The sequence below is a fragment of the Nycticebus coucang genome, chromosome 11 (assembly GCF_027406575.1).
Source record: "Nycticebus coucang isolate mNycCou1 chromosome 11, mNycCou1.pri, whole genome shotgun sequence".
NCBI classification, from domain to species: Eukaryota; Metazoa; Chordata; class Mammalia; order Primates; family Lorisidae; genus Nycticebus; species Nycticebus coucang.
This window is the reverse complement of record NC_069790.1, coordinates 85,650,884-85,673,218: the sequence shown is the minus strand read 5'-3', so window position 1 is coordinate 85,673,218 and position 22,335 is coordinate 85,650,884. Positions and strand designations below refer to the sequence as shown.

Here is a 22,335-nt window from a genome sequence, read left to right as displayed (position 1 = left end):
GGAGAGCGAAAAGTAGAAGGGATTGGTCTGTGTAAATGCTGCCTAGGCTAGCTTTGTCTATTAGCAATTACTGGAGTTAAGATTATATCCTTCCACAGAAACTGGGAAACAGAGGCCCTGTCCTCACTGATGATCACATTTTAATGAAATGGGTTCTGATTCTTGAGGAAAACACTACTGAGTTGCAGAAGATACCTATACATTTAAAGAGGACAGAAAAAAATGTTCATAATTATAAGCCCTGTTTCATAAATGGTGGTCAGGGGACTATCTTTAGGTTTTGGCTAGCACAAACAGCAAATTCTTTTGGAAGCCTTGAGCTTTCTCAAGTAAGCACTTTAAGAGAGGTGAGGGTCATCCTAGGAATGCAGCCTTTCATCTATTAATAACCATGTGAGTATTTGTTTAAGACTTCAATGTGCAGAGAGTGGGTGAACAAAACTCGTCTTTAGAGGCCAAGATTGAGGCCTGGTTGAGAACCGGGGCTTGCAGAGCCTGGCGAGGGTTTGGTCAAGGAGAGAATCTGTCATTACTGTGTCACTAAGATCCGCATCTACTCAGCTGTTAGCTCTTTTCATTGGACATCAGTATCCCTTTCATTACCATGTCCCGTAGTATTCTGTCTGCCTAGAATATTCTTCTGCTCCCTCATCTTTATTTGAGTATATACTAAGACTTCAGTTCTCAAACTACTATCTCCTCCAGGAAGCCTCTCTTGGCCACCTCTCTTCCCAGAGTTTGAGTCAGTTCCCCAGTTGTTTTCATTTTATAGGGCTCCATGCTAACAATCACAAAACAGACAATTGCGATTTTTAAAGTGCTGGTTTGAGTTCACCTGTATCCCTCATTATACTGTAAATTTTATGAAGGGAAAATTTTTTCAATCTCAGCCTGCACTAGTTGTTTTACTAGTTGTTTTACTAGAGAGTGCCTGGCATGCTCTAGATGTTTGTTGAATGAATACATGTTTGATTTTATCCAGTATTATTTTGAATTAGCATCCTGTCCAATAGGTGGACTGAATCATTTTAAACCCAATTGATAGTAATGTTCTTCTGAATGTTGACTATGAAGCCCTGTGCTACTTGTTAAAAGTGGGAACAGAGGTCCCTGTCTTTGTCAACATAAACTGCATCTCAGAAGTTTGGCTCTTGCACCTGACTCCTTTGGCAATCCAGGATGTGGTCCAACTTCCTCAGTCACCTTCTCCTTACCTTTCGGTTTGTGTCTGGTCCCAATATGCTCATATGCTAATCACTAATCCTCAGCCGTTGTTTTCTTAGTGAACTCTCTTACTTCATCTTCTTAGGATTCCTGGTAATGAACTTTGCTGTATTTATTCAGGGATACACAAGCCTTCAACAGGGCTTGGTATTTATAAGCCAGGGATACACAAGCCATCTTGGTATTTATAAGCTTCTCCTGAAATCCTGCAATTCCCTCAAATGGGAGTCTCCAGAGAAAATGATTTGGCGGCTCTACTGTAAACTTCCTAATTGCTGGGACTTATTTTTCTGAATGTGTATGTTGAGGTGTGCCATCTCTGAATCTGTTTACGTCTGTGCAAGATTAGAATCTGGGTAGAACCAATAACCATTGGATGTATCATGGCATTTAATATCGAAATAACATTAGTTAGAATACGAAGTGTAATTAGCTGCTTGTGATAATTATATTAAGAAGTACTGTTTATGTTAAAAATGATATTATCTCTTATTTAAAGTATTTTAATCAAATAAAATCTATGTGGGATCTCTTCAAGGGAGTGAGGACCATAAGGCTAACATAAAAATTATATTACTGATTTTATATGGAGATGTGACTGCCTTATGATCAATAGACATAAACATCTATAGACTCACTACAGAGTTTGGGGATATGGAGTGTAAAACTAAAGAACTAAGGGTTTGAGTCTCCTGAATTTTAGTAGAGTAATAGTAGTAAAGTCTTATATTGTATTTTAGATTAACCTAGAGGAATAAAGTGGTAAGAAAATGAATATAGACAGTAAATAAGGTTCCAGATGAAAAGTTATACTATAACGTATTTTCCACAACATGTTTTGTGAATAAGCTTAAAAAATACTTGATAGCCGGGCGTTGTGGCGGGCGCCTGTAGTCCCAGCTGCTCGGGAGGCTGAGGCAAGAGAATCGCTTAAGCCCCAGAGCTGGAGGTTGCTGTGAGCTGTGTGACGCCACAGCACTCTACCCAAGGGCCGTAAAGTGAGACTCTGTCTCTACAAAAAAAAAAAAAAATACTTGAATAGCTTTCCATGGATTCTGCAGCTAATTCTGTTGCAGAAATATTAGTTTGATTTTGCTCCCCTTCTTCCTGGACTGTTAGTTCAAAGACTGAATGATTTTTTACTCCATAAAATTTTTCATGTTGTTTCAAAAGGGAACATGGGTGTTAACCACCATTTTGCATAAATATAAAATGCCAGCATAATACTAACAGCTAAAACTTACTGACTGCTTGCTGCTCACCAGGCCCTGACGGGTTTACATCGGTTTCCTTGACTGCGTATTACATGGACACGAATACTTCTTCTCACTTGGTTTAACTGCACCCTTTTTTGGTGTCCTCTCTCAGGCCTTTCTTGGCTCCCATTTTTCTTTTTTCTATTCCTCTGCCCTTTCCCCAAACTCATTGTCAGACCGTATTATTCCAGTGCTGATTACACTATCCATGTCTCACAGTTTCAATTTAAAAAAAAGAAAAAAGAAAGCATCTTCTTTCTTTGCTTTGGTCTGTGATTAGGTACAAACCAAACCATTGAAGCAAAATATAAAATCAGTTTTGTACCAGGTCCAGAATTTGACTGATTTAGTCAACATGAATCGAGTGGTTTATGGGTATAAATCTGCCTTAAATCAAAGAAACATGTGCTGAAGGGGAGGGAGTCTTCCAACATGAACATTAGAGTCTACATGAGGATAGGATCTTTTGTGAAGATCTCTGTGACAGAGAATGGAAGAAAGAAAGTAGTTTACAAAAGGTGTGGGTGAGGGGTTGCCAACGAAAATATGCAACACAAAATGTGGTATGCCTCAGTGCTTTGCATTAACATTTGCATATTAAGAAGTCACCAGTCGGCACATTAATGAATCCCTAACTAGGCTCTCACACAATAGACTGATCCCTCCCTGGAGAAGTCATTATGGCCTATCATGTCAATGATTCGCATATTAATGACTCTCTCCCTTGCTCATCAACAGGTAGCCTAACAGGCCTTCCATTGAGTTCTTTTTCATTTGCTTTTTAAATATATTCTCTCCTCCCTTTCTTTTATAACACTATTGTGAAGAATTGACAAAAAGGTGCATTAAGATGATTTTAACGTGTGACGTAAGTTCACAAAAGCATTAAATGTAGAAATAATGCTTTAAGTCTTACTTAGTCTGCCAAGAAAACTTTTTAAATACATTTAAATACAAATCTAGTTTGATAATAGGTTTCTTATTTGGATTTTTAACATGAACCATCTAACTTAGTTTACTGTATTTCGATTTTCTTTGGTGTATGAATGTATGATATGGTTAGCATGAGTAAAAGAATTCGTTTGAAATATGTTTGTAAAATGAAATTGCTTGAAAATGGATATGAATTCCTGCAGCCTTTATATCATACAGGCTGCTGAACACTTATTAAAACTAAAAGGCTTGAACTAATAGGGGAAAAATAAAAATACAGAAGAAATACTAGACATATATTGGATGTACAGCAATTTAGAAATATGCCAAGGATCTAAAAATGGACTTCAAAACTTTTAAATTTAAGATTTAAGTAAAAATAGCCCCAGCAAGGCAGTGAGTATCATAATGTTTTTACTTGCTTCAGCATGCTTTAACTTTTATTAATCCAAATTTTACATTATAATTTTTAAGATAGCTGGTGTTTTGTTTTGTTTTAACAAATTTAAAGTCTATGATTGAAATAGATTCTCTCAGTACTTTTATTATTAAATTATATACTTGTTCACTTGATTTACTCTCCAGATAAAGGAAGAACTATTTTTTTTTTCTCTGAGACAGAGTCATACTTTAAAGTGCAATGGCATCGTAGCTCACAGCAACCTTAAACTCTTGGGTTCAGGCATCCTCTTGCCTCAGCCTCCCAATTAGCTGAGATTACAGGGGCCTGCCACAATGCTTGGGTGGTTTTTCTATTTGTAGGAGGGGTCTGCATTTTTTCTCGGGCTGATCTTGAACTCCTAAGCTCAAGCAATTTACCTGCCTTGGCCTTCCAGAGTGCTGGGATTATAGGCAGGTGCCACCGTGCCCAGCCAAAGATGAACTGTTGATACGTGTTTGAAATTCTTTTTCAAAAGCCAGGAATGGGACAGAAACTGGGGGGAAAGTTGGAGAACTTTGGTACTTTATCCCCCATAAAAAAATGACAAAGCAACCAACCACCTAAGAACATCACCACTTTGAGGAACAATAGGAACTCACCAGATACTCAGGTGAGTGTCTACAGGTCCATGATCTGTGCCACCGTCAGTTTGGCAAGGGATCCCTCTCCTGAGAAGTGTCACTTCTGAATGATTTGATTGCAAAGTCTGGAAGTCTCATGCCCCTTTCTATTTATTTCTTCTCTGAACCCTTACAACAATTCACCGGTACTATCAATTTACATTTTAAGTTATCGTTTCTTAACACAGTTTCAAAGCAACATGTAATGCAAATGCTGATACAACGGTGTCCAAACATTTTTCTTTTCTGCAGTATATTGGAAAAATAAGAGTTGTCTTGGGTCACACATAAAATACACTAAGAAAAGATGACGAGCAAAAGAAAAGTTCTGTGTGTACTTCTTGTGACATCCAACACCACAGATAAGCAAAACAGGTCTCAAATAATTTGCATGTGGCCCCCCAGGCCATAGGTTGGACATCCCTGCGTGGATGTCGGAGCTCAGCATTTAACAAATCAAATAATCTAGGTGATGGTTACTGTAGATTCCACAGAGAAAACATGTTTGAACAGGTTTTCTTTAACTGCTATTAACTGACTCAGTAATCATAACTCCATGATAATAAATTTTGTATACAACCACAACAAACTGATATAATTATGAAGAAAATAATGCCCCAAACTCAGTATCTTTAGGAATAAAAAAGTACACATAACAATACTCTGGTACTTTTGGAAAGAGGTAAGTAGTATAAAGCTCTTAGCACCCTCTTTGTAGGGAAATTGTGGAGAACAGGGTGGGGTAGCAGATCTCTCAGGAGGACAATCCCTTTTCATCATTTACCTGCTTCTAGGGCAGTGGTTCCCAACCTTCCCAATGCCGTGACCCTTTAATACAGTTCCTGTGGGTCGTGACCCATAGGTTGAGAACCACTGTTCTAGGCTGATGACTGCTTCCTTTAAGAACTGAGGAAAATAAGAACTTCAGGTGAACAAGTTTAAGAATGTTTTATCTTAGGTATATTCTTCACTTTTTCCATGATCTATCACTTTTAAAACTTACATTTCTCTCTTGATAGAATATATTTGGCAGATTGTGGCAGAAGAATTACTTGGGCAAGGTTCACTTGTAAGTCTTCTTTGACTTAAAATGTATGAATTTTGTTCATCATTACATCCCATTTCAAAGCAACATACAATTTTTCTGGTTCACGCTCAGATCCTCACAATTGAGTGTCTCTTTACAAAGTACAGATCGGTACAGAATTGTACATTGTGCTCAATTCAATTACAGAATTAAATCTAAAAAGTTTTTTTCTCTCCCTGATTCCTTTGGGGAGCTGGACAAAATCGTATGCACTTTTGGACATGACAAAGCAGATGTATACCTATGAGATAGGACGATTAAGTTCACAAACTCTTCCTAGAAAAGGTACTACATACCTCATTGCCACATGTTACTACAGCCACCAAAGGGCCATGGAGAGAATGTTAAAGGCAACAGCATTATCGTTTTCAGTATGTTTTCAAGATCAAATGCCAAGGCAATGGTCAATATTCTAATTTATATATTTAAATATTGATCTTTAGAAGAGTTTCAGGAATATTATGACTCAGCTTTATACAAAACTTCAAAATAACTTGACAAAACTAACTGGTCACTAACTTGGAAATTCTTAGTTACTTGTATACGTGCTCAGTTTATTCAAGGAGCTTATGGCTTTCAATCGCTTATGATTGCATTTTAAAAGCAGTAATTTCTCTTGTATGATATGTATTACTCAATAACATATTGGTCTTAATCAATTGAAGATGCTAATAATGTTTTGCAATCTGAAAAGTTTTATTGGACATAATTGAAATGATGTGGACATAAATCATTCCATATTATGTAGTCAAAATAATGTTAGAATACTAACAAAATATGCTGGTAAGATTTCTGCAGTAGTAAATTTAAACAGATATTGCTGACCAGGAGATTTAATGGACTATTTTTGACTGCATTGCAATTTTAAGTTGGTAGTTTATTATCTCCATCAGCATTTTTGTCTTTTGAAAAAGAAGAGTTTTTTGAAATTAAGCATTTCTACATCATATGCATATAATTTGTTAGTGATATAAATATAGAGCTAGAAGCTATGTTACTTGATATCAAAGAAACCATATCATTTAATATCAAAGCTCAGAAGAGCAGATTGGTTCCATTTTAAGCAATGGGGGGGGTTAATACATGGCGGCTATCCGGCTGTATAAAAATAGAGCTGTGGGGCTTTATCTAGCCACAACAAGAAAGTCCCTTTAGCTGTTATCAATGCTTGCTGCGGGTGCTGCAAAGGGAGGTCAGTGTGTGTTGTACTTGACCTCTCTAATCTAACCTACAGGTTTCACTTTATAGATAAGGAATATGATGCCCACCAGAAACCCTGTGCCAGTCGAGAAAAAACAAATCAGAACAAAATGAGACTTAATGTGCATTACCATTCTAGTTACTGTTTCCCAGATTCAGCATATGAGGGGAATATAAAGCCATTTTTAAAATTCTGACTTTTTTTCTGCTTTAAGATTATTTCTTGCTTTTTTCAAAGCCCGTTAATAATATTGAATTCTATTCATTTTGCTTTCCTTTCTGGAATTACCATTAAGAAACTTAATGCCTCTATTTATCCTTTATTTCTTCTGCATAATGCCTTAACTCCCCCCCCCCTTTGGACACTTCTGTTCACAATTAGACATTTATCTCTCTAATTATCTCTCTTTTGATCAAATATTTCTCTTCTGTTTTCAGTTTTATTCCTGATCAAGAGAAGACCACCGGTATTTTAACACCAAAGGAAAAGATAGTGAGCTGTTGCATTGGCTAATGTATTATGAACTTTACCTCTACTTAAGTACAAGTCTTTGCTTCCCTCCTCCCTCCAGTATATACATGGCCATGAAATGTCAGAAGGCCAGAAAGACAATTTTTAGGGAAACAGCAATAAAACATTATGAAAAGAAATTTTACCCTAGGAAAACCTGGATAGTATTTTTACTTGTGTCTACTTAGCACCAATGCTGATATGCTATTCTTAAAAGACTTTTAAAAAATCTCAAATGAGGTTTGTTAAATTATTTCTGATGTAAAAGATCATTTATTTTCCATTTTTTCTTGTGCTTGATAGGGGGGTGGTGGTGAAAGTAATCAAATGCCATCCCAGCTTTGAACAAAGAGGACGGGTCTGAACTTCTTGAGGAGTTTCACATTTTCTTTTTAGCTGTTTATGTTATAGAGTGAGAGGTGATGCCACGAATTCCAAGTTTGATCTTTAGACAATTCTGAGCACTTTCAGGCAGAGTGTTAACGAGACACACATACAACCTTCAGGACTCACTTTGAAATGATCTACTTTTATGCCGACATTTTGATTCTTGTTGGAAGAGAGTTACTTTGCATCTCACAACCTAACCCTGTCATTCACCCTAACAGGTTGGGCAATTCCATCACACCAGACGTATTTTGTGGCAAAGGTTTCCATGAGGTTTCACTCATATTTTAAGAGACATGTGGGGTTTTAGCACAATGGCATTACAGGACCTTAGGAAAAATGATATTATTACTTATAGTGCAAACGACTACATTTTGACAGTGTTAAAATTAACCAAAACTCCAAAAGCAGAAGTGCGACATACCCAGAAACTGCAGTACATCCTGACACAGAATAAATCAACTGGGTAATAAAAGAAGGTGTGAATTAGCATTCCAGTGCTCACTGGATTTGGAGAGGATACTTTTAAATAAAAGCTTACTTTTATTGAAGATCCACTGATTTTTCTTTGAAGAGAGGTCTTCTGATATTAAGGATATATTAAAAAGAGTAAGCAAGTATGGTACTATGGGTTGCAAAGTTTACTCTTAAAAATGGCTTTGTGAATTAAACATAAAAGAGAAGGTGACAATCGATGAAAAATAAACACAACTCCAAGTAAAAGAAACATCGACGGCATTGGTTCTGTGATAAAGTAGAACTAATAATCAATGTGGTACTAACTACATTTCCCTAATAAAAATAATGAATCTACTATTTCACTAATAATAGATTTATTATTTCACTAAATAATAGATTTAACCTTTTCATTTCCCTAATAGATTTATTAGTTCATGTGTTAGAAGCTATGTTAAATTATCACTCTGTGTAAACAGTAGGTAACATTTTGAAGAAAAAAGAGGCAGGCAAAGGTTAAGTATCTTGTCTAAAATTACCTGGTGAGTAATTGTCTTAGTAAGTGTTAATTCAGAAAGTCTGAGATTGGCATTCAGTTCTTTCTGCCCTTTTCCACTATGGACGGGCCCTCTGGGGAGAGAGCCCTGGCATGGTGACTAAGAAACTTGGATCTGGTTACAGCCTTACCACCAGTTAGCTTGCACAACTTTTACCATATTGTTGAACTGGGCTTTGGTTTCTTTCTCTATAGAATGATGAGATGGGACTATCTAAGTGTGAATTCTCCTGCAAATCAGTGAGGAACTTGGCATACAAACTAAAACACACTTTCCGTAAGTTAGATGGGACTCAGAATGAGTCTATAGAACTCAAACTTTTGAAGGATTAATAGCTGACCAGAAATAAACATTATTGTTTGCTGATTTGTTTTATTAACTAGGTTGAAAACATTTTTCAATTTCTACCCCATTAATACCTTATCATTTCATTCTGTAAGGCACATAAGATGATTGGCCTATTCTTCAATACATTTTTTTTATTTTGTTTTTCTGGGTACATACGTGATACATAAAGAATTATTTGTGCATAGACCTATAGCTGTTCTAATATAACTAAGTGTGACTTTTTATTTGAGGTATGTGTGATTAGACAAACACAAATCAATGTCACCTAAGTCTGAGATTCCAGTTCAACATGCAGATTCCCACTCCCTACTCCAGAGATACTGATTCATTAGATCAGATGGCAGGCTTCTAAAGGAAGCATTTATTACAAGCACCTGGGCACTGTCACACAGGAGGTCTGTGAATCAGTTTTTGAGAGGCACTATTTGGACTTAAGTGTGTGCTTCTTGAACTAGCTGACTACTAATAGATGCCCTGGCTTTTAGCTTTCATTTTTCCTAAACTGTATCTTGAATTACTTGACATATGTGGAATAATTCTTTTTTACTTAGTAGGTATTTTTCGTATGATGTCTTAAGCTTGGAATTGCATTTCTGCTTTTCACTGTTTCCCTCTAGGAGCCATGTCATTCTGGAAGCTATTTGACCTCGCTGTGCACCTTGCTAAGCACACAGTCATCAGATTCTGGGGTTATTGTTTTATTTAAAGGTCCATCCTCTCTGCTAGCTTGTGAGCCATTGAGGGCAGGGACACTGACTTGTTACTTTGTGGTGACTTAATGCAACATTTGGAACTTTGTGAGTACTCAATAAATATTTGTTAAATGATGAATGAATGAATATAGTTCACCACAAATTTAAACTTACTATTATACTTTATAAATGTAACTATTGGCTGGAAACCATTCACTTCTTCCTATGTTCAGTACATTTATTTTTTATTATCTACTTTAGATGATCACATAAAATTTCAACATTTTGTCCCATGTCTTTGAAGTAAGGGTAAATTTACCTCAAATTGTAAAAATGGTGCAAGTCTTTGTGCATTGATATTATGACCAAAAAAAAAAAGGAAAAATGAAAAATCTGAGCATTTTACATTCAACAAGCACCAGTTTTCACTGATCACCTCTGTAAGTTAGGTCTTGATCACTTGGACAGTGACACAAAATATTAATTAACCCTTTATAACCCCTTATAACTTGATCAGTTGAGTCTACTCTACAACACAACATTGGTTTTACCCTTAGTTATGTTATTGTTGCATTAAGCTTTCAAAATAGCTTAATCCAATGGATTTGGTGCAATGAGATACACTGTTGTCTATGTCAAGAGTTTGCAAATCTGGCCTCAGGTCAAAATCATTGTTGGGTATTTTAGCACCATCATTCTTTATTCCCCCTCTCACCTCCACGCATAGGTCTATTAATTCAGACTTTACAGAGCTAGGGTCTGGGAACCGTTGTTATGTTTGGGAACTGTAGTATTCATGTAAGAAGGAAGGGACAAGGCAGCGGAACTCCAAAACAATTGAGAGGCTTATAGTTTGTATGCAAACTTGATTTCTAGTTTCCTAGAAATTCATCCATGTTGAATGCCCATTCCCACTAAAACAGATTGGCAAGGACTACTTGGAATGTTATAAACGCAGTTCAACAAAGAATAAACAGTACACATTCCATTTTCCCCAGCCAAGGACTGGAATGAAAATCAGGAACCTAGGCAAATCTTACTGGTCTACTGTCTAGGCATATGTACCAGAGATTAGTGTCCACACAATCACCTGAAAAATAAATCATCCGGTCCATAAGAGACCAGAAAGCAACCTGCAGATTAGTTTAAGATCTTGTTGGCTCATAGCACAGGAGATCTAAATTAGCCGCCACACTTAACCTTGTCTTGGGTCTGGGGACAATCTTGTAGATTTCTCATCCTCATGAATGTAAGAAAGTGCTAAAAATGTTTTTTAAACAATTTAACTGTTTTTAAACTAATTAAAAACGTTTTTAGCATTAAAAAAATCTATATACAGGGAATTTATCAACAACTTATATTGACACTTACATCAAAAGATACAACTCCAGGTCATCTTCTCTTTCTTCATGATCATCCCCCTTCCTTCTCATCATTTTGTGCCTGAAATATCGCAGGAGACTCATAGGACTAGAATTCCGGCTTCTTTGTGGTTCATCCCGTCTAAGTTCCCCATTACATTACCTCCAATGTTAGTTCCCTCAAAGTCAATCTCCGTCCTATTTAACCACTCCCCACCTGGTTAAAAAGAAAAGTAAAGACTTCAGTTTCATTTTGCCTAGCTTGCTGAACCCTTCACAGGCTGGCACAAACTACTTCCAGTTTCTGTCCCTGAACATTCTTTCTCCAAGTCCAATCCTCTGAAAAGCTTCTCACTGTTCTTAGATGGGCCTTTTTCTTTTGTGCTTTCTCACTTTCATCTTTGTCTTCCTCTTGTTTCCTCTGCCCATGATGACCTTACTCTTCTTCTCTGAGTGGGAAACTCCTTGTTATGCAACTCTATAAACTCTAATTCAGAATGTTACTGCCCTTATTTTTCCTATAGCATCTCATTTCTGTTCTTTCTTCTTCTCTCCAGAATTTCTGTAACATCCCATTACTTATTATACACTTTATTGTTTTATGATAATAATTATAATTGCTTATTGACGGGTCTATATTCATCCGGACACTATAGCTTCCTTGAAGTAGGAAGATAGAGATTATCTTTTATTTCCCAGTATTTATTAAAATTTATGGCACACAGTAGGTATTCAAAAAGTATCTCCTAGAAAAATGGAGTGACTCCTCTTAGGGTAAATAATATACCTGACTATATTATGTGATTTAAAGTGTACTGAAAATTAACTATTGCTCTGCGAAATTTATATCTCTTTGGCTTTTTAATTTCAAAAGTCAGAAGAATTTTAAAATTCTATTTAATTATTTGACCCCATAATTGAAAGCATTGTCCTGAACTTTAGAAGGGGTGACATTTTAATGCCTTAGAAGACATGCAAAAATATCCATACTTTAAAATATTATATCCTTATCTGAAATTAAATCCTAATGATGAAAAAAGAGGGAACAATGACATGGTGCTGTTGGCAGGAGGTAGAGAGGAGAAGAGGAAGTAGATGCTTTTATGCTTTTATTACGCCACTATTATGTGTCAGGCACTGGGAATTCAGCAACAAAAGAAAATCTCCTGTTCAAAGATAATTGAAGGAAGATAAAGGGGAGATGAGAAATATTAAAAAATATGTTTTATTTATATCATAATTGTTACAGTTCTGGAAACTATCATTATCAACCACATTTTTTGTCTTTTTCTTTGAATTTTCTAAAGCTGTTTAGTTAAACTCTTTACCATGTAATTGGTCTTATGAAAAATGCTTTCAATATCAGAGTGAGATTTTATTTGTAGACATTCTCTACTCTTGGCCAGAGAGCAACCCAGATGTCTGCATAAGTTATCTGAAACTGGAGTTAAACTGCATATTTAGATACGCGCCCACCAAACAGTCACCCCATTCAATGACCGACTTCTAGTCATTTTCTTTCCCAATTCCTTCCCCTTACTTTGTCCCACCTGATAAAACCATAATCTTGAAAATAATGTTCTTTTTCATATAATTGTCATTATAAAAGCTTGTGTCCCCATATATATTTCAAAACATATATACTTCTGTAAATATATATTGAAATTATTTTGGTAGGTTTTAGTTTAATAAAAATACTTTCCTCTGATGAAACATTTTGGGATTGTTCCTTTTCATTTAATATTATATTGCTAAGATTTATCCACATTGTTGTGTGTCTCTGTGTTTTATTAATTTTGAGTGCTATCTAATATTTGAGTGCTATCATGTTGTGATAGTCACAGTTTTGTATCTACCCTTTTGTTGATAGGAACTCGGGTTGATTCAAGATTTATACAGTCAATACCAAGGTCAACATGAACATCCTATAGGGCCTCAGGGAATGTGCATGCGCGTTCCTCTTGGATCTATACCTGGGGATGGATGTAGCACTGACAGATTATATAAATGTTAATCTTTAGGAGATGATGTCAATTAAGTTTTCCAAAGTGGTTTCACCTGTTTATTCTCTCACCCATTACATATAAAAAAAAGGTCTGTAGCTCCAAATCATCTATTAATCATGGTATTAATAGATAGATTAATAGATCATACTATTAATCATGGTATTAATAGATATTCAAAATTTTATCAGTTAAATAGGTATAAAATTTTACCTTTTCATGGCTTTGATTTTTAATTCTCTGTTCTCTAATAATATTGACCATTCTCTTACATGCTTATCAGCCATATGTGTGGTTTTTTTCTCTTCTGTGAAAATCTGTCTCCCCCACCTCTTGCAATGAATTGTTTGTACTTTTTATTGATTTGGAGTTCTTTATGTATTCTTGATACCTATATACATGGATATTTTATGATGTAAATATCCTTTTCCAGTTTGTAACTTCTATTTTTTCTTTACAGAATGTCTTTTAACGAACAAAAGTTTTAAAAGTTGAATAGTTAAAGTGACCAATTTTTTAACCGTCTCTGATTTCTTTCTTTATTTAAGAAAATATTTCCTACTCTGAAGTCTAAAAGATATCCACATGTATTTTCTATTAAGAATTTAAAAGTTGCTGACATTTAAGGTCTGAATGTAATTGGTAGCCATTTTCCCTATCTCCATTTACAGAAAAGTCCCCTACTGTCCTTTAACAAAGTTCTAAGTTCGTGTGATTCTGTTACCAAGGTCATTTCTGTAGTTTTTCTGTCTGTGTATCAATGTAGCTCTTTCTTAATAATTTAATCTTCATAATAACACCTGAAATCAGGTAAAGCAGGTTTCTCCTTCCTGCCGTTTCTCACAAATATGTCAGCTATGGTTAACCCTTTATTTTTCTATTTAGAATCATAATTTCAAAATCTGTAAAACTCATTTTGCAGTTTTTATTAGATTTGAACCAAATCTGCAGATAAGTTCAAGAGAGAATTAATATCTTTGTAACTTTTTCTTCATATCTATGAACATGGTATATTTCTTTTTTTTTTTTATGGCTGTTTTAAAATATTTCTTGATAGGATTTTATTCTTTTCCCTGGAGAAATCTTGTACATTTTCTACTAGTTTTGTTCAAAGATATTTGATATATAAAAATTTCATTTATTTCTACTTTCTTTTTTCATTTCTCCCTAAATCTAAATTTTTCCTCTTTTATTTCTACATTTACATATTTTTGTGAGACACTACCATAATGATGCACAGTTGAGTACTTCATCATTTGTTCTCAAAATAAGTTGAAGGAGGCTCCTATAGTTGTGAATCAAACATTGTTTAAAAATTAAGGTATTTATTTTCAATAAATCTAATTGAATTAGGTTTATTAAAGGAAACAAAATTATGGCCAGATAGGAGAAATAAATTTTAGTGTTCTATAGCACTGTAGGATGATTATAATTAACAGTAATATATTACATAATTTCAAATATCTTGAAAGAGAATATTAGAGGTACCCAGCATGAAGAAATGCTAAATGTTTGGGACAATGGATATGCTGATTACTCTGATGTGATCACCATACATTATCTATATCAAAATATCACTATATTTGCTCCAAATATTGCAATTATTATCATCTAAACAAATTAAGTGAATGAAAAAAAATTTTAAATAAAAATTACTGATAACATTTTAATCAGGTACAAAAAAAAGCCTTTGAGTGAATATTTTCCTTTACAAATGCAATATTCGGGATTGTTATGGGAATAAAAAGGAAGAAGGAGGAATTAAAAGCTACGTAATGGTTTATATTTTTTTAAGCACATAGGCATTCTGTACGGGGGGAAGGGAAGATGTGTCAGCTTGCAGTTGAATTTTATAACAAAAAATCTTCGCCTAATTTTTAGCTTCATTTAGCAATATAGATTTATAGATTATGTCAGCAACCATAATGGAAACAGTATATTTTTCTAACAAAGTTATATTCATATAGAAACATTATTTTCATTTATGGACCCACTAAAGATACCAAATGATTTTAGTAAAGTTAAAAGTAAGCATCATAAATATACAAAACTGAATTACCTTCTTCTTTGGTCAGAATGGAGAAATTTGCAATCTTGTCATGATTTATTGAAATAAAATTAGTCTTCCTGGAATTTGGATCAGAATTCTTTATGCAGTGAAGATTAAATTCTGTTTCATAAATGTATCCATCAGCCGTTGCCAACTTTCCAGGTTTCTTTTGTTGCTGAAAAGTCATTGAGAAAAGAAACTAGAAGAAAAATCTGCTGGGCCAGTATAAGAAAATGTGGGTACTAGTCAAATATTTCTGATAAATTGACTCGTGAAATAACTATACACAAAGGGGGCTTTTTCACTAATACTTTTTCACTGATACTTTTTCCTTTGTCATGGGCAAATCTATTCTAATTGTTCCATAAATATACCAAAAGATAGTAAATTTAAAAGAAAAAGGCATTTCTCTTTTTTAATGGGTATGTATAATACGCTAGAAAAGGGAATGCAAGTTGAATCATTTTAAATAAAGAAATTATATGCTTGCATATGAAAGATCTGAAGTTTTGATTATAAAATTGGCCTGTGGAAATACATTTAACTGAATATAAATTTAGCTGCATTTCAGTTTTCAGTTAGCTTATTTCTTTTCTTATTTTCTGGAGAGAGAACTGATGTTACAGCAGTTCAACTGAAAGAATTTTCAGTAAAACAGAACACAAAAAATTAATAATTGAAATGTTAGAAAGCAATTTCTATGACCACAAATGGACTGGCAGTTCATAAAATTTTATCATTTAAACCAAAGAAAAATGTTCATACTTGTGAAGATTAAAGTCATGAATAATGGAATAATCTACATTTACATGTATTTTTATACTTTGGTCATATGAGAAGCACAATCTGGTTAAGAAATATGGCATTGTGTAAATTATTGTTAAAATTTTTCTACAGCCAATGTTTACTAGTGTATCATTTTACAAGATCAATTTTACTTTAAAACATTCAGAGCAATATTTGAAAATATGAAAGCTCACATAATGTTTATTTGGCTGGCTTGCTATTGATTTGAATTTCCTTCTATAAAAAACAATTCTTAGGCAATGCAGTCCCAGGAAAACATATAATATTTTTTGTTTTAAATTTAACAGTAAAGAAGAATCATCGGTAACATCAGAAGAGAATGACTTTGAGAATCCAAAGATTACAGGTAATATTATTATTTATGTTTTAAACAAAATTTGTCTCTTTGGTTAAAACCTACAGTTAAAAGAATCTTACACTAGTGCACTTATATTAACTTTTCAGATACTTATATCCCAACAATCGTTTGTTCTCATGAGGACAAGGAAGACTTGGAAACCAGTAATCAAAATGTAAAAGATGTAAACAGAGGAAATGATGAACATAATGAAAAAGAATTCGAGTTGATGGTAAGTGTTCTGGTTGCCACGGTGTTAGGGAAGATGAATCCATTTATGCTTCAAACATGCCACTATGCCTGCCTTTCAAAAGCTTCCTCTAATATAATTTGCAAATGTGAAAGCGCAGCCTCGTCTAGCCTTGCATCTCTAGCTTGATCAACAAGGCACTTTGATTTCAGTATGTTGTTTCTGGTCTCTGCAGTGGTAAATTAATGACTTTCATTTCTTATCTCTTTACCAGCAGCTCTGAGTAACAGTTGGTAGGAATTACAGGAGAGGAGCACTGTCCTAATGTGCATTTCTGATCTTTATGACAAGTGTACACTTAGCATAAACTTGTCTGTAAAATGAGAGGGCTGGACTGGATGATTGTTAGGGTCCTGTTCAACTCTACAAGTCTATGATTCTTGCATTTGGCAGCATTTTTTTTTTTCACTTCCATCCTCGTGAGCATCTCAAAGTTCTACATCACTGTAGAGTGTTAAATTACCAAGTAAGGAGAAAATAGCCTGTGCCATAATTTTTAGACAGGAAACAAAATCAGTGCTGTCCAATTTGGTATTAAATTTGTTATAAATTTCACACTTGACGAACATTCAATCTATTAGGAATTTTTTTGGGGGATGATTTAGATAGCACTTTTATCACATGGGAAGAAATAGGAGTAAATGAGTCACATAATGCAATTTATCCTTTATTGTATTTGGTTGGAGCTCATATCATTGTGATACATGGATTTATAATCATCTAAGATTAAAATGACATTTGCCTCTTCCAGTATCAACGCTGAAACAGAAAAGAAATAGAGCTCCTCTCTTTCTCTACATATTCCACCTTTTCTATAGTGCTATGGGAGCTGCATCACTAAAGTATGCAATTTACTTTGCTCCAACTTTAAGAAACTACAAAGTTGTCATCCATTGTGAGAATTCTCACCAGCTGAAAGTTAACATCGCCATTTTTTTTTTCAAACCACAGAATATAATGAAAGGGCCCTGAAAAATCACATACTTCACCAATACATCTCATTACAATGAGCGAGCTCAAATATAAAAGTTTGTTTAGAAGTTACTGAGATTGTACGTCCAATAAATGAACAGGGAGCTATAATTTAGATGCTAATTTGCTCCATGCTGACGTTAATGCATAAAACAATGAAGCTCTATAATAGATGGAAATACAACCAAATCTGTGGAACCCACAGGCATTGGCTTACAAGACAGCTGTGCAGTTGACAAGTAACATGAGCCTTATGTGAGAAGAAGGGGAAAACGTAAGATTTGCATATAATTATTGAGATCATGCAAATGTCAGTTATGAGGAGGAAAAAAAAATACAGGCATCTCACTGTTAAATCCTGACAGTTGGCATCACTGAAGAGCTCAAATACATTTGAGTACCAGTTGGCAGAGGGTCATTAAAACAGAATTTGCAGAGACATTAACTCCCTCACTTTTCTTTGAGTGACGTTTTGCTATTAATAGTTTGCAGAGGCTTTGCAGAAAACATATTAATAAGAGAAACTGTAATGGGGGCACCTCCAGCAAGTGTAAATGTAGCAAGGGGCACCCAGGAAGCTGCTCTCTAATTGATTAGCATGGAGCTATCAATGTGTATATCCTAAGTGAGGAGAAAGTGCAATGACAAGCAAGAATAGTTGAATAATACAATGTGATATTTGGAAGCTGGGAAGGAGGGTGATTAATTTGCGCCCCCTTTTTACTAATCTCATTCCCTACTCATAGCCTACGAGGATGTCCCCCAAACATCTGGATTCCAGACTATGTATGCAATTCACAAATGAAATGAGTCAAGGAAATCTGCCAGATAATTTCCAGTCCAGTTAATAAAACCTATCTAATTCATTGTGTGTATTTAAAAAAAGATCATATACTCATTATTTTTATTGTTTTCATCCCATAAGATAAACCAGCACTTAATAAGATCTAGAAGTGCGGCTTCCAGAGATGAAAGGAATACATTTCCCACAGATCCAGTCAATTTTCCAAGTAAAGCCGCGGGATTAGCGAAGAAGCAAATCCATGGTGAAACAAGCGCTGACTTGCTCCAAAGGCCTTTGTCTCCAAGTTCATCAGCAGAAAGCTCCTTAAAAGGAGATTCTTACTGCAAAGAAAAATACTCCTTGGGAAATGATAAGTGTGGTCATCAACCTCCACAGGAAATTGCTGCAGATATGGAAAGAATCAAGCTGTCGTTGGGAGATGCTAGTAGTAATGAATTAGTGCAATTACACGTCAGCAGCAGAAAAGGCCTAGATGATGATGCTCATCCAGCCCACAAGAGGGGCAGAGTGCATGTGCCTTGCCCTTCCTCGGATCTCCTAATGGCAGGAAACCTTAATAAAACACAAGGAGGAGGAGCTAATGAAACTGAAGTGAAAGACTGGCAGTGTTTAAGAGGAGATTTCCACTCTGATGCCTCTGCATATCTTGAGGAACCAACAAGTGTATCTTCCAAGGAAGATTATGGCAGTGGTAAGGGTGATGAGGAACAAAGAACTCTCTTAAGTGTTAATGAAAAACGAAGCCACGTTTGTCAATCAATCTCACTTGACCAAGAAAGGAAGATGGGCCACTCTGAAATAAGCGTGGAAGGGACTGGAGCTACTGACAGAGACCAGACTGCCGTGCTGAGCAAAGATACCTCACTTCCCGCCTGGGCAATTACAGCAGACGCGTCTCATTCACCAAGGACAAATTCAAGTTGGGAAGAAGCTGTATTAAACCCAGAGCGTGATCGCTTGACTAGTGAAGGCATTGCTTCAGGAGGAATAACTAGTCAAGTCTGTTTACCAAGAAATGGAAATGTTTTGAAGAATGATTATCTTTTCCAAGTTGAAGAAAGAAAATCAGGTTGTATTAATCCTGAAGATCGGGGTAAAAACTCACAGCATACAGAAAGTTGGAGTGTTCTGGAAAGTCAGGGAAAAGCAAGAGAAAGTAAGACAAATCTACCAGAGAAGATCAAAGAGCAAGCAGATTGTGAAGACTTGTGGGAAAAAAGAGAGAATACAAGGGGTTTGAAAGCTACTACAGAATTGTTTACCTGCCAAGAAACGGTGTGCTGTGACCTGTCTTCTCTAGCTGATGATGGTATTACTGAGAAAGCAGAAGCAGGTACAGCTTATGTAATTAAGACAACATCAGAAAGTACTCCAGAGAGCATGTCTGCTAGAGAAAAAGCAATAATTGCTAAGCTACCCCAAGAGACAGCACGAAGTGACAGGCCCATTGAGGTAAAGGAAACAGCGTTTGATCCACATGAAGGGAGAAACGATGCTTCACATTATACCCTTTGTCAACGAGATACAGAGGGTGTAATCCGTGACAATGGTTTTGAAAAGGAATCACGTTTAGGTATTTGTAATGTGCGTGTGGGTGCAATAGAGAAGAAAGAAGCCGTGTCTATGTACAATCCTGGGAAGACACGTGACAGGGAGAAGCTCGGCCTGGGAAGTGTAACATCTGTGGAGGAAGAATCCTCGCACGCCATTACAAAAAATCAAAGAGCAACTTCTGAACCAGATTTACAATTGGGAATATTACCAACAGGCAAACAAATATTATCAGAAAACATGGAAAGACCCAGAGATTGTGGAAAGGTCCAAGAATTATCCCATGAAATGGACTTAGATCCCACCGTGATTTCTGCTTTAAACTCAAACACTAATACAGGTTCTCGGAAGGGCTCTGCCATTTCCAAATACCACACTAAAACTACAGGGCCATCTTACAAACAGGCAGTTTCTGTACAGAATACAGTTACTACAATGACTTTCAAATCTCTTTCTAGTAAATCAGAAAATAATTGTAACCAATCAAGAGAAATCCAGGGTATGGAGATGCACGCTCAGACTGGGTCTACACCTGAAGAAATTTCCGGAAGTTCAATAATGAAACCAGGTAGTAGAAAAGAAAGCTGTATGGGCCAGATTTTCCAAAAGGGAGAAAGCAGTGTGGAAAAATCTCTAGGGCCTATGATTTTAATCAGTGAACCTCTAGAGAACATGGAAGAAGCAAGGCATGAAAATGAAGAGTTAATAAACTCTGGACAATTGCCATGTTTTTCAGGTGAACATGAGCCTGAGAGCTCTGCTTCTGCTAGTCTCCCTGTTCAGGAAAGTCAAGTTCAAAGCAACAAACCTTTGTTTTCAAAATATACCAACTCTAGAATACCGCACTTCCTTTTGTTTCTGATATTTCTTGTAACGATCTATCACTATGACTTAATGATCGGTTTGGCATTCTACCTTCTTTCATTGTACTGGCTGTCCTGGGAAGGGGGTAGACAAAAAGAGTCTGTCAAAAAGAAATAACCTCAGCACGACTATTATTCTCTCTTAAAAGATAAGCTATTTAGCCCCTAACATTTGGTTTGGCGAAAGAGACTATTCATTGTTCAAAGATCCAGCAGTTTTTCTCTTGAAGGATCATTTAAAAAGGAATGCGTACGAAGTTTGCTCCTTCATATAAGTAATTATTCTATATAGGACCATTATGTTTGGATCATTAAATACCTATATGAATATGAGATCTCAAGCACATCAAGTTAAAATTAGGTACAGCTGTTGCTCCTTAGCAGGCTATGAAGTTGCAATGCTTCATGTCTCTTCACTACTTAAAGCGCTAGTTCTTGCATTCATTTCTTTTGCAGTAAAGATTCATTTTTTTTTTTTGAGAGTATATTTCCCCCTATGTTTTTAGAAACAGATAAAATATGGACAATAGCAGAGGATTTTTTTTTTTTTTTGGTCCTTTAGTACTGACCATGAAATTTGGATTTACCAGCACATACCAATAAATCAAATATTTCAACTTCTAGTTCATGTTTTTAAGAAAACCCCCATGTATATTGAAATATGTAAACTTAAAGAAACATATTCTGTTCACTTGAATAATACTTTATATACACACTTTATATACCTAGAAAGTCAGTGCATTCATAACCCACATGTGACAAAGATTGAAACTATTGGGAGATTATCTTTCAAGTCCATTTGTGGGTGGCCCATCTTTATGGTTTTTTCCCTTGTAAAAGGAGACTGTAACACAGCTGAACTATTTCAACACCAACTATTCAGAGTTGGAAAATGTAAATTAAAAGTTCCACAAGCATTGTTTCAGAGGAAATTTGTACCTGTAAAGCATAAGGCATTAAATGACGATAATAAAAATATTCCAAATGGACTATTTGTTCTTCATGGCAGTATTTTTGTCTTCAAAGTTTTAATCTTTTGTCATTGTAAAACAATGAATTATTCCCTATGGTGCATTTAGAAAACAAATAAGTCTTTGGTGATATTTATTCTATGATTATTAAGTCATTAGATGATAACTCAAAATTGTAAGTAGACAAACAGATTATGTGGAAATCTGCTGAAGAAGAAATGAAAATCTGGTAGAGCACTCTGGCTGCTCTTATCACTCATAGTTAAAAGTGTGAAATATGGGTGGCACCTGTGGCTCAATGGAGTAGGGCGCAGGCCCCATATGCCGGAGGTGGCAGGTTCAAACCCAGCCCTGGCCAAAAACTGCAGAAAATAAATAAATAAATAAATAAATAAATAAATAAATAAATAAATAAATAAAATAAAAGTGTGAAATAATGAAACATCATTTTAGTGAAATAAGGGTAATGCAAATATTCATTTACAATTTATTTCAACAACTATTAACTGAATACCTACTGTATTCAAAATTCTGTTCCATGGTGGAGCACTTCCTTTGATATGCTGCCCAGCTATGTGGGCATTGGTTTGCAGTACTATGATCCTTTTGACTTGGCTAGGAGGCCAAGTGGAAGGAAGCCACTCAGAGCAAT

The 22,335-nt window shown here is 35.4% G+C and overlaps 1 protein-coding gene across 1 annotated transcript in view; it reads left to right on the top strand.

Annotated features, from left to right (window-relative positions):
- PPP1R3A (protein phosphatase 1 regulatory subunit 3A) overlaps nucleotides 1-22,087 on the top strand; it is a 42,753-nt gene extending 20,666 nt beyond the window's left edge. Inside the window, exons 2-4 of the mRNA XM_053553943.1 lie at nucleotides 16,222-16,280; nucleotides 16,379-16,503; nucleotides 18,419-22,087. Coding sequence (XP_053409918.1) covers nucleotides 16,222-16,280; nucleotides 16,379-16,503; nucleotides 18,419-20,830 — 2,596 coding nt within the window. The 3' untranslated portion in view covers nucleotides 20,831-22,087. The remainder of the gene's footprint in view (nucleotides 1-16,221; nucleotides 16,281-16,378; nucleotides 16,504-18,418) is intronic.
- Nucleotides 22,088-22,335: the final 248 nt, after the last annotated feature.